Raw genomic sequence first — 23,493 nt, 5'->3', positions numbered from 1 at the left:
TATAAGGGAAGTTAAGAGCTCATTTACTACATTATCATTGTAGAGATAATGAAACAGAAGCCTAAACTTTCACTGGTTTAAGGTCATATTGCCAGTATATGAGTTCATTTGAACCTAAGAAATAATTTGCACCTAAATCCTCAAGTTTCAAATTCAGATTTCTTTTTGTCACTATCTCCATATATTTTTCAAATGACCAACAGAGTCATAACTTATTTGCAATTAATTTTTCATTTTATAACAAGATGTAACCATTCTTAAAGAGATGTTTGGTTACAAGGGTGGAAATAAGTCAGAGGCAGGGATGGGGTTCTTCATTCTCAGATTTCGCAAACCTAGCAAATTGGCTGTCCTTTGTCATTCCCAACATTATGTCTATTTGCAAAACCCAGAGAGGACCCTGAAGAAAACCAGACACATGGAAACAAAGCAAGTCAAATTCTGGGCCTGAAGCCTGGGCAAGAAGGATCCACTGGCCACAGTATGTATTTGATGTGAGCATTGACCAAATGTGGTCACTCAGAGAAGGGAGAATAGCCTACAGCCTGACCCAAGACTTTGGAGAAAATGCCAAATAAGGGTCTACAGAGCCTCCCTGTCTTCATTTTCAATAGTTACTTACCAGCTCTTTGCAACTCTGAAGACACTAAAATACAAGGAAGATTAAATGATTCTTTTGAATTTTCTGAATGAATAGGAAAAGATGAAATTAAAAATGTGCACTCTGTCTTGATAGGCAGATATAAAAGAAGAGACAAGAGACAACTATTAGCTATGGTCTATGAAAGGTCCTTCTTTGAATTCTCTTCCATGTTTCCAGCCTCCTACCACCCCTTAGACCTCATTAAGTGATGTAATTTTGTTCCAGCTTGGATCATTGTATAGCTGTCTCTGTTTGGAGCTCCTTTGGGTATTCTCGTCTGTCTGTTTTCACCCCTGCTTCATGGAGTACATTAAAATCATTAATAAAATATTTCAAAGCCACGACAGAGATGGGATCTAGTGTTGCTTCCCTACACCAAGATAGCAAAAAGCATCTGCGAATATTCAAAAACTTTCTCTCCTCCTTCCTCCCCCACCCCCAAATCATGCATACACTGTGTGAAATAGTTGCAAACATGTCCCAGTGGAGAAAAGCATCTGGAGAAATAATAATGAGTTGGACTTTTTGTTTGGTTTAGTTTTAATGCCTCCTCCCACACATGGATTTGCTTGCATTTATAATTCTAGTGCTTAGCAATATATCAATATTAACACAGCTGAATATAGGCTGTAAAGGGGAGGGTAAATCAAATTTACCTTTTGTCTGAGAAGATAATTATGCCAAAGGTTAGTGCTCTTTCAGACTACAGAAGGTGCAATCATCGAAGATGCTGAAATCTGTAGCATTGCAATCTGAGAATGTTAAATAAAATGCTATGCCTTCTCAAGAGAAAGTTTTCACTGCAAAGATTCTTTGCAATAGCCCATCTACCTCCTTTAAAAGTAAGAAGCACTTTTTCCTTGTTTCCACTGATTACCCACTGGAATAGAAACACCCAACAAAACATGGAGGCAAACACTTGTAATCACTGATTCTGGGAGAAGTTGAAGCCTGGTGAATGTATTGAACTTGGATGTTCTGAGCTACAGTAAGGCTAAAGTCAATTGAATGTCCACACCAAATCCTGGAGCAATTTGGGGATCCATCAAGAGTTGGGAGGTAAGGTATAGGAAGTGGTGGGCCAGGTGGTCTAAGGAGTCACCCTCAGGGTGAACAGACCAGGTGTGAAGGGAGGGAAGGAAGGAAGGAAGGAAGGAAGGAAAGGAGGGAGGGAGGGAGGAAGGGAGGAAGGAAAGGAGGGAGGGAGGAAGGGAGGGGGAGAGAAGAAGGAAAGGAGAGGAGAGGAGAGGAGAGGAGGGGAGGGGAGGGGAGGGGAGGCGAGGGGAGGGGAGGAGAGGAGAGGAGAGGAGAGGAGAGGAGAGGAGAGGAGAGGAGAGGAGAGGAGAGGGGAGGGGAGGAGAGGAGAGGAGAGGAGAGGAGAGGAGAGGAGAGGAGAGGAGAGGAGAGGAGAGGAGAGGAGAGGAGAGGAGAGGAGAGGAGAGGAGAGGAGAGGAGAGGAGAGGAGAGGAGAGGAGAGGAGAGGAGAGGAGAGGAGAGGAGAGGAGAGGAGAGGAGAGGAGAGGAGAGGAGAGGAGAGGAGGGAGAGGAGAGGAGAGAGGGGAGGAGAGGAGAGGAGAGGAGAGGGGAGGGGGAGGGGAGGAGAGGAGAGGGGAGGGGAGGAGAGGGGAGGGGAGGGGAGGGGAGGGGAGGGGAGGGGAGGGGAGGAGAGGGGAGGGGAGGAGAGGAGAGGAGAGGAGAGGAGAGGGGAGGGGAGGAGAGGAGAGGGGAGAGGAGGGGAGGGGAGGGGAGGGGAGGGGAGGAGAGGGGAGGGGAGGGGAGGAGAGGAGAGGAGCGGGGAGGAGGGGGGAGGAGGGGGGTGAGGGGATAGGAGGGGAGGGGAAGGAAGGGGAAAGAGGAAAGGGAGAATCCAAAAGAGACTATTATCTACAGCCTCTGGATCAAGTTTTTGATTCATGGTGAAATTTTTCAGAATTTCCCCTTTTTTAATGTATGAAAAAGATGGTTGGTTAGCATTTTAAAGATGTTATTATCCTACATGATAGGATTTCCATATAGGAAATAAGTTTCCAGATAGGAAATCATATAGAGCCTGCTGCTTTGATGCTATTTGTCCTCTTATTCCAGGTTGCTTGTGTTCCTCACATGAGGGTGGCCAGATTCCACCCATCTGGAAAATATGATCACTTGAGTCCTAGATGAACATGGAATGTTTATTTATAGGATTGCCTTCAGAAGCAAGCAATCATTAATGCTGAATGTTTGAAGAAAAACCCATCTATGACTTAGTAGAAAAGTCTTAGGCCCAAGTCATACAGAGATTTAATGACTTTTCCAGACCCACACAATACATATTTATCAGAGACAAGATTTGAACCCAGGTCTACCAGTATTCAAAGTACTTAGTTGACTATAACATACTGCCTCTATATTCAACTGTATAAATTTTGTACAGTTGAAATTATAGATTAAGAGCAACCAATAAAAAGGCATTGTTATGAATAAAAGAATCTCTTAAGAGATTCTAAAGAACACTGAAGTTTTCTTTACCTCCCTAGAAGTCATCTTTCTCTGATGCTAAGCACTCTTGGAAAGGCTGAACTAACTTGACAGACTACCTGCTGAGTTAAAGAATATTTTCCTTTCCTTGTTGTACCTAACACTCTAAAAACAAAAGTGATTAACACTTCACACCTAGCCACTAGCTCCTATGAAGTTTGTTTTATTAAGGGCTCACATTTCACTCAGACCTTTGGGTACATTTTCAGCCTTTGTAAAACACCTCTTAAACAGTGATTGGTTTAGTTGACTCAGCACCTTTCATCTGCAAGCTGCCATTGTGCAGATTTTGCCTCTGCTGTCTCAGCCCCCCCCCCCCCCCCACCTGGGCATTCCAAAGGGATGTGTCTCCAGAACCATCTAAGAAGAATGGTTAAGAAAAATAACCTAATCAAATCAAAGTGAAATAAGAAAAAGAGATAAAGAGATTTATTCTTCTTCAGTTCTTGGCAAGAACTTTTCTTTAAAATAGATCCTGGAGAGGATGGAGAAAGGGAGTTTTGATAAAAGTAAAAACTTAACCCTTAGACTTCTGGCACTTTCCTGGGTATTGAGCAAGTGAGTGGGGAAGAGGAGGTATGGGATGTACTTTGGAGTTCTCTAAAGAGTCATTCATTTTACAATAATTGCTTGCATGCTTAGATTATCTTTCAAAATTCTTTTCAAAGATCAAAAAGAAGCCAACAAAATATTAAACAAAAATAGGTTTCCTTTAGAATTTTAAATCCTAGAATAATAATATCAGAATATCCTGAAGATTTTGTCATCTGTTTAGAGGGATGAGAGGAATAAGTACCTCCAAATGGTCTCCTATATGGATTCTTTTATAATTCTTTTTGGTAAAAATTTAAACTAGTTCAAGATGTCAAGTTGACAAGGAAAAACTAGATCTGATTGGTTCAGCAAAAAATATATTTGGTATTAAAGTCGTTTTCCTATAGAGAAAGCCTGGGTGGGGGAGGGAATCTCAATTACTACCAAAAAGAAATAATATTGAAATGCTTTCTAGCATACCTGATTGAGAAGACTTTAATGACAGAAAGGAGGGTGGGGTAGGAATTAGGGAGTAAATCGGTTAGGCTTGGTATAATAGGAACAACACAGAGCAAAAATAACAGAGGAGGTGATTACTAATTCACAGGAGACAGTATCCAAGAAAAAAACTAGCATTAGTAAGACAGTCAATTAATATTTATATAGTGATCAAGTGATCACTTGGCATCTATTATCTAATAAAAACTTCACAGCAACCCGAGAGGTGGGTACTATAGATACTATCACCATTTCATAGTTGATTAAACTAGTCTTTGAATAACATGCACAATTTCAGAAAGTATCAGAGACAGCATTTAAAACCTGGTCTTTTTTTATTTCAATTGAAGTACTTTATCAATTAACAAAATACAAATAACCAAAGAGTAAAAGTAAAGAATGTAATATGATGAGGATTATTTTACCTCATAGGTATTATTGACAATTGGAAGAATAGGAGTCAGGGAAGAATAGTTTGATGACATCCTCAATTCCTCCCTCTTCCTTGCCTTACCAGTCCAGTTAGTGGCCAAGTCTTGTCAACTTTTCCTCTACATCTCACATTTGTTTCTTTCTCTTTCTTCACACAGTTACTATCCTTGCCTTGCTCCTTCCTAAGACTATTGCAATAGCTTCCTAACTACTGTCCCTCTACCTCCAGTTTTTCTTCTTAATAATTTATCCTTCATGCTGTCACAGAGGTGATATTCATAAAGTATCCCCTATTCAAGAAAATCTAAGGGCTCCCTATTACCTCTAGAATCAAATACAAATTCTTCTATGTGGAATTTAAAGCCCTTTACAACTTGTACCCAATCTATCTCTACAGTCTTACTACTCCCCTTCACATATTTCATGGTCAGTCAAACTGCCCTCATTTCTGTTTTTCATGAATAGCATTCCTTTTTGGTCTTTCTACTTTTTTTTTAATACACCATTCCTTTGGAATTCATCCCCTCATAGTCTCTGTTTCTTGGAATACTGAGGATTCCTCAAGGTCAACTCAAAGAATTGCTCCTTTCCAATACCTTACCCTGATCTTCCAGCTGCTAGTGCTGATTTGGGCATGATATCTCTCCTAATAGAACATAGAATCTTTGAGGGCAGGGATTTTCTTTTTTATCTATTTCCCTTGCTGTCTGGCAGAAAGTAGGTATTTAAAAGTGCTTATTGCTTGTTAGAATAACTGTGACTCCTGCTGGGCAGTAATTATTTGAAAGAAAGAGAGCAAAAAGAAAGAAACAATAACACATTTTGTACATTAAGAAGATATTGATAAGGAAATAAAAGAATTCAAGGGGAGGAGATGAAACAAGATGAGTGACCTTTGGGGAAAGATCAATTGAAGAAGAAAGAGTCATAACAATTTTTTTTGGAAATGTATTATAAACCATGTCAACACAAGGAGGAATGATTAGAAAAATAAGGGAAATAGATCACAAAACTTGCACAGACATGATACTGTGGTAATGGGGGAAAATTGTATTATCTACATATCTACTACCAATAACAGAATAGGTGATAAATTTTTGATTTAACCTTAATGATAATTTTAGTCTTCCCAAAATGGAGGCAACAATGAAGGCAATTGCAATGGACTTGATGTTCATTAAGAAGTCCTGTTTACCACTGGAGGGAAGATAGGAACCTCTGGCAGAGGAATGGGTAAGGAAGTGCCCATTTCATTTTAAAGAAAGAAGGGAAAGTCAGGCATAATCCAAAATGTCTTTTAGATTTTTAGATAGTAAATTTCAAATGAATAAAAGAAAGTAATGATCCAGCTCTGTTACATAGTCTAACATATTACAAGGAAAATTAATAATAGACAGCATTTTAAGTTTCACAAAGTGCTGAATAAGTATTATATAATCTTTAAAACAGCTGAGGAAGGTGAGAACTTTTTTGATCCCCACTTTACCTGTAAGGAAACTGAGGCAAAAAGAGATAAAATGACTTGTCCAGGGTCACTTAGTGATGGTTAGTAAGTATTTGAGGCTGGACTCAAACTCAGTTCTTCCTGACTTCAGGTTTAGTTCTTCTCTATCTAGTGAGTCACTGAGTTGTTTTTAAATCAGCTCAAAAGGGATGCTCAAAAATCAATTTATATGAGGAAGTAGGCAGCTAGGTAGTGCAGTGAATAGAGCATCAGCCCTGGTATCAGGAGGACCTGAGTTCAAATCTGATCTCAGACACTTAAAAAATTCCTAGCTGTGTGACCTTGGGCAAGTCACTTAATACTATTACCTTGCAAAAACAAAAACAAAATTTAAAAATGTATATGAAGAGGAAAAGACAGTTATTTAAAGGAATTATATAGAATTATCAAAATAGAAAAGATTTCACAATAAATGAAGAAGAAATAAAAGAATTTTTTAAAACTACTTAATTATATAAACCAGGAAGAATTTACCTCTAAAATCTATTCCAAGGGAAAAATTTATGATCAAATAATATCTAAAGAGGATCCCAGAGGGAAAATAATTTTGATTACATAAAATTTTAAAGTTTTTTTCACAAACAAAAGCAAGGCAACTAAAATAAAAAGGGAAAGAGATGGTAGGGGAAATCTTTGCAGTGTTTGTATAATAAAGGTCTCATTTCCAAAATATATAAGGAAATAATTTAAATTTAAATTTAATTCATTTGATTAAATTTGAATTTATTTCAAAATGGAACAAAGGTAAGTTATCAACAGCAAAATACAATTCTCAAATTAGTAATAATTAGAGAAAGGCAAATTAAAGCAACTCTGAAATTTTGCCTCATACCCATCAACTTGACAAATCTAACAAAAAAAAGGAAAATGACAAATGTTTTGGGGTTATAGGAAAGTGGACTTACTAATCAATTGTTGGTGGACTTGTCATCTGGGACATTCATTTTGCATATATATATTTGGAGTTATGCTTGTAAAACTCCTAAACTTTGCCTATCCTTTGAGCCAGAGATAACATTACTGTGTCTCTACTGCAAAGAAAGAAAAAGTGCCTATATGTACAAAAATATTTATAGTAAACCTCTTTTGTTGTTGAAAAAAACTGGAAACTAAGGTGGCATCTTTCAATTAGAGCATTGCTGAACAAATTATGGTAATTGATTTTAATGGATACTATTAGGTTATAAGAAATAATGAAAAAGAGAGTTTCTAGAGATAGAAAAAATCATCAATGAGACTTTTTAATACACAGAATTTTTAAAAGAGCTAAAGGGAATAAAAATAGGACAATTTTATTACTACTTAAGAATAGAGATTGGACTTGTGATTTTATTAATATAGGAATCTCTCATTTGAGTACACTATTATTTTCTCTGCAATTTGTAAATTTAGAGAGAAATCTAGTGTACTTAATGAGAGGTATTTATGCAGGGGTGAAACAGCCTATCTGTAGCAGAAGCAGAACTTGAACCTAGATCTCTAGGTTTCTCTCTAGCCACCGTACTGCAACCACTGTTAAAAATAATAGATATGGGCATTTAATTTTTGAATATATGTGTTATTTTCTTTATATATATATAAATGTTGTCTTTTAATCTCAATGCCTTCCCTCAGTTGATTATTTCAAATTTATTATATATTATGTAAACATGAATCTTATTTATATATATATATATATATATTATGTATGTTATGTAAACATGAATCTTATTTGTACATTGTTCTTCTGCTGTCTCCCTCATTAAACAATACACTTCTTCCTTGAAAGTAGGGACTTTTTTTATCTTCAGCCTCAAATACTTACTAACCATCACTAAGTCACCCTGGACAAGTCATTTTATCTCTTTTTGCCTCAGTTTCCTTCCAGGTAAAGTGGAGATCAAAAAAGTTCTCACCTTCCTCAGCTGTTTTAAAGATTATATAATACTTATTCAGCACTTTGTGAAACTTAAATGGTTTTTTAAGAAAGCTGTTAAAAAAGGGCATAAAAAAGGAAGTTTTCTCAGTTAAATTTTGTGTGTGTGTGTGTGTGGGGGGGTGTATTTTATATATTGAAGGATCCAGTGCCATTTTTGGTCCTAGGTTCCCAGATATTTAGATGTAGACATCTACTAGTTATGGAACACCTGAAAAGTTTGAAAATATCTTGGCTAAACCTTTCGGAAGAGCAATTTGGAACTATGCCCAAAGGGCAACAAAATTGTGCATACCCTTTGATCCAGCAATACCACTACTGGGTCTATATCCTGAAGAGATGATGAAAAAGGGTGAAAACATCACTTGTACAAAAATATTCATAGCAGCCCTGTTTGTGGTGGCAAAGAATTGGAAATCAAGTAAATGTCCTTCAGTTGGGGAATGGCTTAGCAAACTGTGGTATATGTATGTCATGAAATACTACTGTTATATTAGAAATCAGAAGGGATGGGAATTCAGGGAAGCCTGGAGGGATTTGCATGAACTGATGCTGAATGAGATGAGCAGAACCAGAAAAACACTGTACACCCTAACAGCAACATGGGGGTGATGTTCAACCCTAATGGGCTTGCTCATTTCCCCAGTGCAACAATCAGGGACAATTTTGGGCTGTCTGCAAAGGAGAATACCATCTGTATCCAGAGAAAGAATTGTGGAGTTTGAACAAAGACCAAGAACTATTACCTTTAATTTAGGAAAAAAAAACCCCTGATATCTTATTGTTTGATCTTGCTATCTCTTCTACTTTATGTTTCTTCCTTAAGGATATGATTTCTCTCTCATCACATTCAATTTGGATGAATGTACAACATGGAAACAATCTAAAGACTGACAAATTGCTTTCTGTGGGGGTGGGGTAGGGGAGGGAGGTAAGATTGGGGAAAAATTGTAAAACTCAATATAAATAAAATCTTTAAGTACAAAAAAATATCTTGGCTATGTCTTTTTAAATTATACAGACTAAAGTTTCAATTTTTTTTTAGGTTTTTGCAAGGCAAATGGGGTTAAGTGGCTTGCCCAAGGCCACACAGCTAGGTAATTATTAAGTGTCTGAGACTGGATTTGAACCCAGGTACTCCTGACTCTAGGGCCGGTGCTTTATCCACTGCACCACTTAGCCACCTGAAAGTTTCATATTTTCAATAAAATGTAACCTTTTTTGAAGGAAAGGACTTGTTCATTTTTTCTCTTTGTTCTCTCCTGGATCATAGTAATTACTTAATAAATTCTTGCTGGTTGATTGATTGAATTCTATCTGTCACCAACCCCTGCCCCCACCTCAGAAAGAATGGAAAGGCATAGAAATAAGGGACAAATGTTATGGGACCACCACTTTCTAATTCCAAAATCATACAACCAGAGTACGGAAATGTTTTCAATCATAGCTTCAAACATAAACTGACAGAAAAAAGGGACTTTATATGGCAGCTTTTAAAACTTGGTGTTTCTCAGAGGATATACAAGAAATGAATGTATAGATGGAAGAAGGTAGAAAACTTTGTGTTTTGAGCTCAGTGTTGATAGGTGAAATTCAATATTGGAGGATCCATCACCCCTCAATCACAAGCATTTTAGGAAATATCCATCACTTAGATCAAAACATTATTAGCCAAATTGTTAATTAGATATGCTACAGCTTTCTTTTTTTCCTTTTTTCATTTATAATAGAATTCAATTTTATTTTTTGGTTCTGAATTATCTCCTTCTTCCCATTCTCCACCTATTGAGAATGATAGACAAATAAGACCCATTTTAATAGGTTTATATGTGTAATCATGTAAGATGAATTTCTACAGTAACCATGTTATGAAAAAAAAGAAATAGAAGAAAACATGTTTCAGTTTATTCTTTTTATGGAAGTGGATAGAATGATTTATAATGAGTCATCTTTGGAATTGTGACTGGCCATTATGTTGGCCATACTAAGTCTTTCAAAGTGGATTGTCTTTACCACATTAGTGTTACTATAGAAATTGTTTTCCTGATTCTACTAAATTTACTTTGCATACAAGTCTTCCAAAGTTTTTTCTAAAACCATTCTTTTATCATTTTCACAGTGCACTGGTAATCCATAATATTCATATACCAGAACTTGTTCAGTCATTCCCCAATTTGTGGCATCCCTTCAGTTTCCAATTCTTTGCTACAACAAAAATAGCTGCTATAAATATTTTTGTACATATGAGTCCTTTTCCTCTTTCTTTCATCTCTTTGAGCTATAGATCTATTATCATTATTGCCGAGTCAAAGGATATTTTCAGTTTAATAGCTTTTTGGGAATAGTTCCAAAATGTTTTCCAGAGTGCTTAGATTAGTTCAGTTCTACCAACAGTACTTATATCTATTTTCCTATATCCCCTCTAGCATTTGCCATTTTTATTTCTCTAAAGCAATTTTTTAATGGTTATTGATAGCTTTCATTTATTTCATTTGGCTGACAATGGTTTAATTTGTCTCTCCCTTATGGGGCAGGTATATCATAACTGGGAATACCTGGATACAAAATATCTTCTTCATTTTTTTAACATTACCACAATAGGCATGTTGTAAGAGTAAACATAACCTCCCCCCCCAAAAAAAGAGAGACCTCAAGAAAAAATAAAGTTAAAAAAAGTATGCTTCAATCAGCTTTGTCTTTGGGATGGATAGTATTCTTTATCATAAGTCCTTCAGAGTTCTCTTGGGAGGCAAAATGAAAAGAAATCAATTTCTCAAGGTAGAATTTTACCTCCCCATGGAGGATCAAGATAGACGTGAATTGATGGAGGATTACACTCTTCTACCCAGTCAAATAATAGCCAGAGGGTGCATGTTCTGGGCATTTTCACCTCAACTTAGTTTTCCTACATGGCCCATTATGTTCCTTATTTTTATTTTTGTCCCCACCTTTAGAGTTATTTGCTGATTATTGACACTTTTCCTACTAGAAGTTGGACTAGAAAGAAGGTGAAATTCAGATCATTCTATTCTTTGGTTTATTTTCTTGGCAGGGAAAAAAGAAAGAAACATTTGGCTGAAAGAAAGTTTTTGAATAATCCTGCAAATTTCACTTATGTGCAGGTCTTGCTCTTTTGTTACATGGACAATTTTACTGTACTTGCAATCTTAATCTGAGAACAAGTAAGAAAATGTTCCACCCTGATCAAATCATTGGGGAAGAACATTTTGCTATGTCTAGTATGACTAGCCAGGCACCACTTGGCTGAGGCCTCAGAGAATCATAACCTTCACCAATCACTTTCCTTTACCTCTCCCTTAGATTTTCCCTGGATTCCTTGCTCTGGGGTTGCCTGACTTCTCCATAACAGAATAAGTATTTTGGTTCCTATATCAAATTCCTTGGTAGCAATTCTATTTTGGTCTGTGGTCTAAAGGGTCCTCTCTAGGAAGTTCGAGGCAAGGGGAGTGGAGTAAAAAAAAAAATCCAGAGTACAATTCTGTATAAGATCTGGAATAGTTAGTTGTTTTTTCCTCACAGAGCAAAAGAATCCTAAACCATAATGATTAAGAAGCAGATATTCAAGTCTTATTTGGACATTTGTGAACCATTTGTTTTCTAGGACTACTTATTAGCTATTTTGCATTTCATCTCCATTAGGCACAGCATCAGGTGGGCTCTTTCTAGTAGTTCTTCCTCCTCAGGTGATTCTTTCCCTTTCTGCTTTTTCTGTTGCTGCAGCAACTGTTTTGGTAACCACTCCCTTGATGCTTGGATGCCTGGGAAAGGGAAGACGTCAACTGCCTTTCAAGATTTCCCAAAACCTTGTGTCAAAAGAAAGAAGATACAAATAGGAGCTACTCTAATCCAAGTTACAGACAGACTTAGGTTGTCACAAGCTCAGGATTTGTGGCTATATAGAGAAAAATACACCCTTACTTGTCTAACCAGAAGGCTCACATACTTATTTATACTTTCAAGTTAGAAGAAAGAAGAGATCTGAGGGGTAGGGTAGCCTTTAATATATTTTAATATATTAATTTAATTTTAATATACAGTGAAGGCTAAGTAACCATTTAAAAGAATTTTCACCATTACACAGTATGAAGAAAACCTTGGTCATCATGAATGAATGAATATCTATGTCTGCTCTGAGTTCGGGGGGGTGAGGTGGAATATTTCTTATACTAAAATGCCTAAGAACAGGTCCATCCCAAGCTTTAACATACTTTCTTGGAATTTCAACTAAGCTACTCTCAGGTGTGTAGGATGGAAAAAGGTAAAATTAAGGGTACTACAAATGAAGTACACCATTTTATTATGCTTTTTCCCCCTCCTTAAATTTACTTTGGAGCTAATTTATTTTGAAATCCATATTAATAACTATTGGGAACCACATCAACTAAACATTCCATTGCTATCCAGTTTATTACTCATGATTAAAGTATGAACTCAAGTAAAGCTAGCAATGTTAAAATATCAACAACTCTGCACAAATGAAATATTAATTTCAGCCTCAAATTAATTTGAGAGTACAAAAAGAATGATATTTGATTTGCAAAAACAATTGCAGAATGGAGAGGCAAAACCCTCATGGTTTTATCTTAATGGAATAAATTATTCTTAAACAAGTTGTTTAGCTTCAGTGTCCTTTACTCTTCCTATCAATTAAATAGGAATGCTTGTAATACAGAATGTATGAGGAAAATTGTAAATTTTTAATGCAGTTGTAACCACCAAAAAAAACCAAAACAAAACAAAACTAGGGAATTGGAAGGCAGGCAGCCACCTAGAGTAAAATACTTGATAGTGTTAATAAGGATCAGTTTTTAATATTACTCTTTTTTAATATTTTTGATCCCAGAAAAATTCTTTTCTTCATTACATATAAATGTTTATTTTATGTGAATGCAATTCACCTGATGTAATAAAGTTCTAAAACATCTCTTAGACAATAAGAAGCAGGGATTGAAATTTTTAAATAAAAGGAATAAGTAAGTTGAGTTGTTGGGGTATTTGCCTTGCCTTAGTGATACTGCTAAGCGGGTATCACTTCATGGCATGGTATTAATAGTAATTTTTTAAAAGTTCATATTTCTCAATGACATAGATATTTTAAGTGATTTACCAAAGTCATGGACAAACAAATTCTACACTTGGATTTTTAAATATCATCTTTACCAGTACATAATGAAAGAGTGGTGACCAGGCAATACTTTGTATAAAAATGATATGGGGCGGGGGGCAGCTAGGTGGTATAGTGGATAAAGCACTGGCCCTGGAGTCAGGAGTACCTGGGTTCAAATCCGGTCTCTGTGTGGCCCTTGGGCAAGCCACTTAACCCCCCGTTTGCCTTACAAAAACCTAAAAAAATGATACAAGGATTATTCTGAATTATTAGCAAAAATGGGTCAACAGTATATAATGGCAAACCAAAAAACAAAAATAAATCACATTTTTTTAAAAAAACCTCCAAAACTATGATCTTAAACTCAAGGTCCAGCACAGGGAAACTAGTAGTCATAAATTTAGATATAATTCAAAAGGTCATCAGATGATCTTCTAGTCTGATTCTCCCACTTTATTTATTTTATTTTTATTGATGTTATTGAAGTAAAGCTTCACTTGAGATCAACTCTACATTGAATTCAGAACTATTTTGAGTTCTGTGCCCTCTGAACTACCTTACTGATCCAAAGCAGTTTCTCTTTCCTGAGATGACTCACTTATATCTCATGCTGATAAACCAAAGTTCTCACATCAGGCATATACAAATTATATGCTAGGAACCAAGACACTGACCAAATTTAACCTAAGCTTCTTTTCTAATGCAGGGCTGTTTTGTCAGTATTTTTCTCACAACTGTCATTTTTTCTGATCCTTTCAACTAATGAGACTTTTCATATAGGAATGTGGAACCACTTTATATTAATATTTACAAAACAGGTACCAAATAAACCTTTTTTTCTGATGGGGAGTAAGAACTAGCATTTGGGGAACTCAAGAAAGGCTTCATGAAAATACATCACTTGGGCAGAGTTTTGAGGCAAATAGGATATTCTATGAGGTAAGAATACATACTAGTCAGAGGGAATAACCATTACAAAGAAACAGAGATGGAAGGTGCGCATAAGAGCAAGGAGGTCTTCATAAAGATGAAAATATTGATGTTTACCATGCCTAGTTTTCTTATAATTTTCTTATAGTGTTCATGATATTTAGGTATGAGACTTCTGGGTTGTCTACAAACTTTAGACCCTAGTGTTTCTTGCTCCTTAATCAGGTTTTCAATATATTTTCCACTTGTCCTCTCCCATCCCCATTTTTACTTTGAAGAGTATTTTAATTTAGTCTTGAAGTTCTTAGTCAGTTTTGAGGAGAATTTCTCTACCTCTTCAACCTCTGCAACAGATGTTAGCACATAAGTGGTAATTATCTTCTTGGTGGTCTTTTTGCAAATGCTTATCATTAACACTGAAAAACAAGATGACTAAGTGTTCCATGGAATGATGTTTTTTGTTGTTTTTGGATTCAGGATAAAACCCATTCTGTAAATGCCTTTATTTGCCTTTCTAAGAACCTCAGATTCATCCTCACATTTAGCTGCAATTTCCTTTTATCTTTTGGTTTCATTTTAAGGGATTTTTCATCTTTCTTCTTCCTTCTATTTTCAATGTTACTGAGTCTTGTCATTTCTACCTCAAAAATCTCAAATAAATCTTTTTATTTCTATGATGATGGTTGTCAACCCAGTCTAATGCCTTCATTTCTTGTCACCTGGACTATTATAATAGACTCCTAATTAGTTGCTCCACCTTTAGTCTTTTATCTTTCTAATCCATAACTCATCTGTAACTCCAACAACAGAAGTACCTGGGAGCAGAGTATGTTTAGGTTATCATCTTGGAGTACCTAGGGTTTTAGGTGTCTGAAAGTTATGCAGATGGAGATGTCTAGCAAGCAACTGAAAGAGTGGAACTAGAATTCAAGGAGAGAATTGGAGATTGAGTTATATGCTTAAATTTTCTGTACAAAGAGTATAATTAAAGCTTTATGATTGGATAAAGTCATTAAGGGAAAAAAGAGAGGAATATGAAAAGAGCAAGAGAGAGAGAGAGCGAGAGAGTGTGCATTTATACTCTTGCACTGTCAAGAGTTTAACACAAGTTTAATCTGCATTTTTAACAGTTTCTGCATCATTGTAGTAAATGTAGATCAAAAAAATTAATTAATTCCTGATTTGTAGCTTTTGGTGATTTTGGGGGTATAAATGTTCATTAGAGAATTTAACAATTGGCTTTTTAGTTGGAAGGAGCTGACTCCTACAGATTCTTTGTTAACATTGACACTTAGAGCATGGGAAGAGGAAGATGAACCAGAGAAAGATATTATGAAGAATTGTCATAGAAGTAGAAGAAAAATGAGAACAATGATATGAGTGCCAGAGGAGGGAGATTCCAGGAGGAAAAGGTATGGGGAAAACAGTAAATGTTCCAGAGAGTAAAGGAATATGACTGAAAAAAAATTAATTTTTTGATTGAGATCATTGATGACCTTGGAGAGAACAGTCTTGTAGTAATTTCTTGAGTTATCAAAATATCACTGAAACTTTCCAACTGAGGCTATTAACTCCTACACATTGTGGACAGAGAAAAACAAAGAACTGGCAGTTTTTTGGACCTTGTGCCTGTTCTTTCCTATTTTGCAGATCTTCAAACTTAATATGCTATGAGATAAATGAGGGAGCTCAAAAATCTACTTAGGACAGTGTCTCTTACCTCACAGATGGTTTTCTTTCCTTTAAGAATCGTACTATTACTATATCAGATTGCCTTCTGTTGGAGGAAAAGGGGAGAGGAGGGAGGGAGAAAATTGTAAAAATTCAAAACCTTACAAAATGATTGGGAGAAACTACTATTGTATATAATTGGAAAACAAAATATTTATATATTTTTTAAAAATCATTCTGTTAATAGCAATAATTAATAATGAACTAATAAAAATTTGAGTTATGAGAATTATTTAGAATATCCCTTAGCTTGAAATTTTCCTTTTACCCTCTGGATACTGGAAACTAGGACAAATTGTCTTCACATTTCTCCTTTGCTGAAACAACCGATATAATCCAGTAATGAAATTTTAAGTTCTGGGTCCTGAAACAAAATAATAATTAGGAAAAATCTTCTTGTGAGATGTTTGTGAGTATGTGTTATCATTATTTTTTTAAAAAAGAGATTTGAACACTGTATTTACTTGTTTTTATTTTCTTGTCTTTCACTTAGTCAGGGATAGAAAATTAGATAGTCAATGATTATACCCAGATGCCCATCAAGATCATAGCTTATAGCATTTTTCTTCTCTCTTTCCATCAAATGGAAAAGATATTAACTTGACCCATCTGCCTTATTGAACTCAGTCAGCACAAAGATTCCAGATCCTTCTTGGAAACATTCAAGGACACTTGCCCTTTGCCCAGAGATTTTCATCTTTCACTATTTTCTGAACTCTTCTCTCTAAACCTTAATTTCTGCACTATCTCCTAAACTTTTTAATTCCTGCATCTGTGTGGCTTTCCAGAATCAAGATCTGATGTAACTGATTGTTATAGCTCCCCCTCCTGCTATTGCAATAGGAACTGGATGTCCAATTTTAGCCTCTGCCTCTCCACCCCTTTAGTCACCTTCTGCTGCCACACACTGAAGACCACAATAGTTTGCTTTATACTATTTTAATCAAAGAACAAAGAATATGTACATTTACAAGGAATATAGTATTTAGAAGTGTGTATAGATAGGCAACTAGGTGGTGCAATAGATAGAGTGGTGGACTCATCTACCTGAGTTTAAATACCTATTAGCTGTAAGACCCTGGGAAAGTCACTTAACCTTGTTAGCCTAAGTGTCCTCACAAATACAATGAACTGGAGAAGGAAATGGTAAACTACTCCAGTATCTTCAAAGAAAACCCCAAATGGGGAATGAAAAAAATGGGGACAGGATAGAAACTATATAATATAATAACAGCAGCAACAATAGAAACAAGAGACAATGTAAATTATGTACATGATTAGACTTGGAGCAAGGAAGACTTTAAAGTTCTTTCTACCTCTGACACTAATCATCATAGGTAAATCATGTAACTGTGCAAAAAAAAATTACAGTGAACAGGATCATAATTGACTTAGGGATTCTCTAAAGGATAAAGTCCTGGATCTTTGAAAAAATAAGAAAATGCCTAGTTCCAGACTTCACAGTACTTAAACTTTCCAGCCAAAGTACAAACAAAGACTCTCAGGTCTAGTTTGACTTTCTAGGAATCCTCCCCATGGCCTTTAAGCAAGAATGGCTATTTAGATTTCAGGAAATACATCATTGGATTTGGTATTTGTCCATGTGAACAAACCCAGAGGCTCAAGTCATTTATGGCTTCTTCTACATTCCCAGCTTCAGTCTTAGCCATTCTGAACTATCCTTATTGCTTTCAGAATTTGATACTCTAGTTAGGTGCCAAATGGAGCTTATAGGCCCCAACATGCCCAAACACCACTTATACCAGAATATAATGTTATTAAGAAATATTTAACAAGATAAATTAAAAATACAATAGAACACAATTAAAATTAACATGTGGTTTTCTTTTCTTTGGAGGGGACAATAGGGTTGGTGCCTTGCCCAGGGTCACACCATTCTCCTGACTCCAAGGTTCATTGCACCATCTTCATGCCCTTTATATGTGGTTTTCTAAATCTGTATGGGTGCAAGGATTCTCATATGACTAAATTTAATACTATTCTCTACAAATTCCTGCCTGAACACAGACTAATTCTTTTTTCCCTTCAAGGAAGGACAAGTAAATTCAAACAAGTAAAGAGAGTGATCCCTCAGAATAGGGCATCACATCACTCAAGGGGAGAAGGAGCCTACAGCTGTCACCAGCAAGAAGATGGATACAGGAACCCTGAGAGTTATAGCACCCTACACACCTTAATTCCATCCCAGGCTTCATAACTTTCATCTGGAGAGCCAAGACAGTTTAACCAAAGAGGCAGAGAAGCATACTTGCCTTGTGAGTACCAAGGAAGTTGAACCACCACTAACACTACCTTGACTATAATCTGTCCTTTGACTCTGAAGGGGCCAGCCCAAGTCTTAGACCTCAAAGTGATCTTCCTAAAGCACAGGTATGACCACATCACACGCACAAACTCACTCAGTCAACTTGGTGACTTTTTATCACATCCAAGATCAAATACGAAACCATGTGCTTGACGTTCAAAGACCTTCATAACCAGCTTTGCTTCCCTTTCCAGTCTTCTGACACTTTACTTCTACAATCAAGTAATATCGGCCTCCTACTGATTTTTTGAATAAGAAACTCCAACTTCTGATGCTAGACACTTTCACTGATTGTCCCTCAAGATTTGGCATTCCAACTCTGCCTCTAAGATCTAGCTAAAACCTCACCTCCTACAGGAAGTCCATTTCTGATATCCTTTCATCCTGTTATTATTTCCTCTTTATCTTAGATGTAGCTTATTTGTACATAGTGGTTTGCATGTTGTCTCCCTCATTAGATTCCTCTTTGAGAGGAAGGATTTTCTTTTGCCTTTCTTTAAATCCCAGTGCTTGTCATAGTGTCTGGCACATAGTTGATTTCTGACTGACCTGAACCCAACAATCTTGGGAATGGAAGTGCTTCTAGCCAGTGTCAACAACAAACATCCTGGGAAGGAACCCCTGTGGAGATGCAGTTTTGTGACTTCTCCTATAGGGGCTACAACCATTTTGGGTAATTTTTTTTTAAGTAAGAAAAGAGTTATTATCATTAATGTTTTTGGTGCTGTCAAATAGTTCAACATAAAAAACTGAAATAGTTTTATCAGTGGCAATGAAAGAAGCATTACCATCTGCCTTTTCCTCTGCACTCTAAGGACCATGAGAACTCTCCATCTGACTTGCAGCTGAAATCTTTCAACTGTCTTGTCTTCTCCATTAAAATGTGAGCTCCTTGAAAGAAGGTGCTATTTTGCTTTTCTTTTTGAATGTCTACTGCTCAGAGCACATTAAGTGCTTAATAATCTTCATTCACTGACAATATAATCTCTTTTCCAGCTCTTCTGTTCATTGCAGGTAACTAAATTATAAAGAAATGTTTGTAGCAAAGTGTCTTCCTTCTTCCCCCTTCTTCACTTTCCTGAATTCAGTGACTGCTTATATTCATGCATCAGTCTGATCCAGTTCTTCTGAGACAAACTGTCTGGTAGATAGTAGAATCCTTCTGCAGATCTATAGCCTAGCATGAACAATGGGAAGTTCTCCAAAACAGGAAAGCAAGTGACTTTGTCTACTTAGTGCTATGGTGAATATATGAATTTTGTGCCACAAATTCACCGTGGCAAATTTCATAAGCTATCTTTATTTTTTATTTTTATTTTTTTTTTTAGATTTTTGCAAGGCAAAGGGGTTAACTGGCTTGCCCAAGGCCACACAGCTAGGTAATCATTAAGTGTCTGAGGTCGAATTTCAACTCAGGTGCTCCTGACTCCAGGGCCGGTGCTCTATCCACTGTACCACCTAGCCACCCTCTTCGGTTTTGTCTTTTGTAAAATGAAGTTAACTGTTTATTTCACAGGGTTCCTTCAAGGATAAAGTGAAATCATAAATGTGAAATTTTTTTTAGAAAGATTTATTTTTGAGTTTTAAATTTTCCCCCCTAATCTTGCTTCCCTCCCTTCACCCCACAGCAGGCAGTCTGTTAGTCTTTACAATGTGAAATGTTTAAAAAATACTTTAAGAAGGTAAAATATGGGGGCAGCTAGGTGGAGGAGTGGATAAAGCACCTGCCCTGGAGTCAGGAGTACCTGGGTTCAAATCCAGGCTCAGACACTTAATAATGACCTAGCTGTGTGGCCTTGGGCAAGCCAGTTAACCCCATTGCCTTGCAAAATCCTAAAAAACAAAACAAACAAGAATGTAAAATATGTAAAATATGGGGGCAGCTAGATGGCCCAGTGGATAGAGCTTGAGTTCAAATTCACTCAAGTTCACTCATTGTCCCTCAAGATGGAAGATTTGATATCCCAACTCTGTCTCTTAGATCTAGCTAAAACCTCACCTCCTACAGGAAGTCCATTTCTGATATCCTTTCATTTTAGTGCCTTCCCTCTGTTATTATTTCCTCTTATCTTAGATGTAGCTTATTTGAGTTCAAATCCGGCCTCAGACACTTAATAATTACCCAGCTGTATGGCCTTGGGTGAGCCACTTAAACCCCATTGCCTTGCAAAAAAAAAAAAAAAGCCTAAAAGTAAAAGAATGTAAAATATGTATTATTTTAACAGTGGACTGGTCCGGGGTGATTTTTGTTCAGTTTTGCTCGGAAGGAAGGGAATAATCGAGCCAGGGGAAAGACACCGAATCCCCGCGGTCCTGGGTTCCTCTGAATGACCAGGTAAGGAACACCGGCCTCCGCCAGGTAAAGCATCCTCTCCACCGCCACCTAGCGCTGGGTTGCCTGTCACTACACAAAAACCACGTGTAAAAAAAGTTGCTTACAACCTAACATCTGACCCTGGGGTTTTTATCTCCGACCACCAATAGGAAAGGAGGAGGCGGGGCCGAGAAGTGCCAGCGTCCAATCGCCGCCCGCTGTGGCCAAGGGAGGCGGGGCTCGGGCTTTACCACGTTGGGTTTGTCCGCGGCGCTAATTAATTTTTCCGAAGGCTGGAGGGCTTCACTCCAGCTGGGATCCGCCGCCGCCGCCGCCGCGCCCGCTGCAAGAGACCGGTTCGGTGGGGCTTCTCCGCTGAACTACGATGTTGGACGGCTCCCTCCTGCCTCTCCTGCCATTTCCTCTGCTGCCGCTGCTGCTCCTGGGGGGACTGGACGCGAGCTCAGGTAGCCCTTCCTCTCCCTCCCTCCCCTGCCCCCAGGAGCCGGGCTGGGAGAGCATCCCGTCCCCTCCTCTCCCTGCGCTGAGGGGCTCTGCAGGCGCCCGGCCGGTCCAGCCCCCGTTCCGCGGGCCCGGGGCGCGCTGCCCGCTGTCACCGCGGGGCTCCCCTCGCAGCAGCCCCCCGGGGCCGGCGCCCCGGCTTTCCCCTCCGTGCCCAGAAACTCGGGTAACCTCTGAGCGGGGCGACGTGTGTGGCTTAGCGCAGAAGCCCCCCCGGGGTGGGGGCGAGGGAGACACTCATTCACAAGCGTATTTAGGCATCGATGCGGAAAGGAAATATAAATCATCTCCCTCTTTGGCTCCATTGTCTTCGCTGCTTGTTCAGAGTTTCCAGTGTGTTGAGTCTGGAGCTTGAAACCTGAGCACTCAGTGGAAAGGGGCTGCGGGGCCCGGCTCGGTGGGCAGGAAGGGCGAATGCAGTGGAGAGGGGGGACCCGCGGAACAGGGCTGGGGGTGCTGGAGCGGCCGGGTCAGAGGCTTTGAAGCGCCCAGCCCCGCTCCCGGACACTTCCCTGGGTGCCGTTAGATGGAGTGACCGTGGCCCCTGGAGTGGAACCCTTCCCGGGCCCGGCCTGCTCGGCCAGTTACCCTCTAGGCGCGGGGCGAATGGGGCCAGCGCCACTCATTGGGTCCTTTCTCTCCCGTTCTTTGCAGCGGTTGGAAGCGTTCCCGCTGCTGAGCTGGAAGTGGTGCTCCCGCAGCGGGTGCGTCCGGAGGACATCCACCTGCTGCCGCTGCCAGCCGGCGAGGCGGGGGCCGCCGGCCCAGGCTCACCGCGGCGGCGGCGGCGGCGGCAGCAGCAGCCCCCCGGGCCCGGGAAGCGGGGCTTTCTCCTCCATCTGCCGGCCTTCGGGAGGGACCTCTACTTGCAGCTGCGACGGGACCTGCGCTTCCTCTCCCGGGGTTTCGTGGTGGAGGAGCACGGGGCACCGGGGAATCGGATCCCAGAAGCCGAGCTCTGCTTTTACACGGGTCACGTCTTGGGTTATAACGACTCCTTTGCTTCAGTCAGCACCTGCGGTGGATTGGTACAAACGCTTTTCTTCCTATGCGGCTTCTCCCTTAGGGTGGCATCCCACGTGTGGGTGGCTGAGCATGTGAGCCTGTGCGTGCGTGTGTCTGTGTGCGTGTGTGTATGTCCGTGTCCGTCCGTGTCCTCCTGGAGTCCGTGGTAGGTATTAAGGATATAATAGATACATAATTGTGCGTGTGCAGGTAAGCCGATCAGAGATACCCGAAGCAAGCTGTGGCTTCTGGTCTAATGAAAAGGACAGGTCTAAGAGTCTCTCGGATAAGTTGCTGGATACAAGAAGGACAAAAGAAATGGAAGATACGGGTCTTGCAATCAAATTTATTCAAGTAAGAGTGGAAGCCTTAGAGGGATGTTTATGTGGGTTCAGGTGACAAACTATCGATGGGAATGAATAAAGTTGATAAAGCAGAAGACTTACCTAAAAGGAAAGGTAGCTTCTGCAAAGTGATAGCTGATGATAGATACTGTCATTGAATCGTCTTACAGAGGAAGTGGATCCCTTTTATCTTGTTTTCATGCTTTCTTTCACCTGGAGAGTTAATTAGGACACATCTCTGAGAGTGAGGGAGGTAGCCTCCAGCGTCTGTCAGAGTTTCCTTCCAAGGGCAGAAGGGACATCCACATAAGTAATTAACAATTTTTTAATTGAACCCAGAGAGTGACAGGTGTATCTCCTTTATCTAATAAGAAATGTTTGCTGACTTAAAGGAACTGTAGTGCCTCTTCCATGCTGAAGGCTATTGATACCAAGATAAATAGCATTTTTACAAAGCATTTTATAGATTTTTCTCATTTGGTCCTCAATAATCCTGTGACTCAGGTGCAATTGATATTTCCATTTTACAGATGGGAAACTGAAGTATGGTTCGTTTAAGTGATTTTCCAGAGCCATTCAGCTTTTAAGTAGTTGAGGCAGGCTTTTTTTCTTTGTTTTTGTTTTGTTTTCTTTTGTGTAAGGCAATGGAGTTAAGTGACTTGCCCAAGATCACACTGTTAGTAAATAGCAAATGTCTGAGGTTAGATTGGAATTTAGATCCTCCTGGTGTTACAGTGGATAGAACACTGACCTTGGAGTCAGGGAGGACAGGAGTTTGAATCCAACCACTTACTAGCTATGTGACCTTGAGCAAATTACTTGACCAATTGCCTTGCATCCAGGGCCATCTTCAGTGGAACTCATTCCTATCTGACCAACGATCATGTACTTGTCATAGCATCACCTTGCCTGATGTCATGATCTTTCTGAGAATGAAGGACAAAAAAAAAAAAATCAAACACCAAGATGATGCCAGGAGCGTCTCATATCATTAGCACTTTTTCACTTGCTGTCTCCTACTTTCTATAGACACTTGTTTTATGCATAGTATGTTTAAGGCAGTAAAGATTTCCTCAAATTCTAAAAATCTCAGGAAGTTTAATCCTTTGGTTCTGTTGATTTCTGTGGTTAGCTAATGGAGCCCACACAG

The 23,493-nt window shown here is 38.8% G+C and overlaps 1 protein-coding gene across 2 annotated transcripts in view; it reads left to right on the top strand.

Annotated features, from left to right (window-relative positions):
* The first annotated feature begins 20,825 nt into the window (after nt 1-20,825).
* The window catches only part of ADAMTS17 (ADAM metallopeptidase with thrombospondin type 1 motif 17), a 511,869-nt gene continuing 509,201 nt past the window's right edge, over nt 20,826-23,493 (top strand). For both annotated transcript variants that reach the window (XM_074234214.1, XM_074234213.1), the window contains exons 1-2: nt 20,826-20,939; nt 21,649-22,022. In XM_074234214.1, coding sequence (XP_074090315.1) covers nt 20,858-20,939; nt 21,649-22,022 — 456 coding nt within the window. In that variant the 5' untranslated portion in view covers nt 20,826-20,857. The remainder of the gene's footprint in view (nt 20,940-21,648; nt 22,023-23,493) is intronic.

The sequence above is a fragment of the Macrotis lagotis genome, chromosome 4 (assembly GCF_037893015.1).
Source record: "Macrotis lagotis isolate mMagLag1 chromosome 4, bilby.v1.9.chrom.fasta, whole genome shotgun sequence".
NCBI lineage: Eukaryota > Metazoa > Chordata > Mammalia > Peramelemorphia > Peramelidae > Macrotis > Macrotis lagotis.
This window is presented reverse-complemented; position numbering and strand designations above follow the sequence as displayed.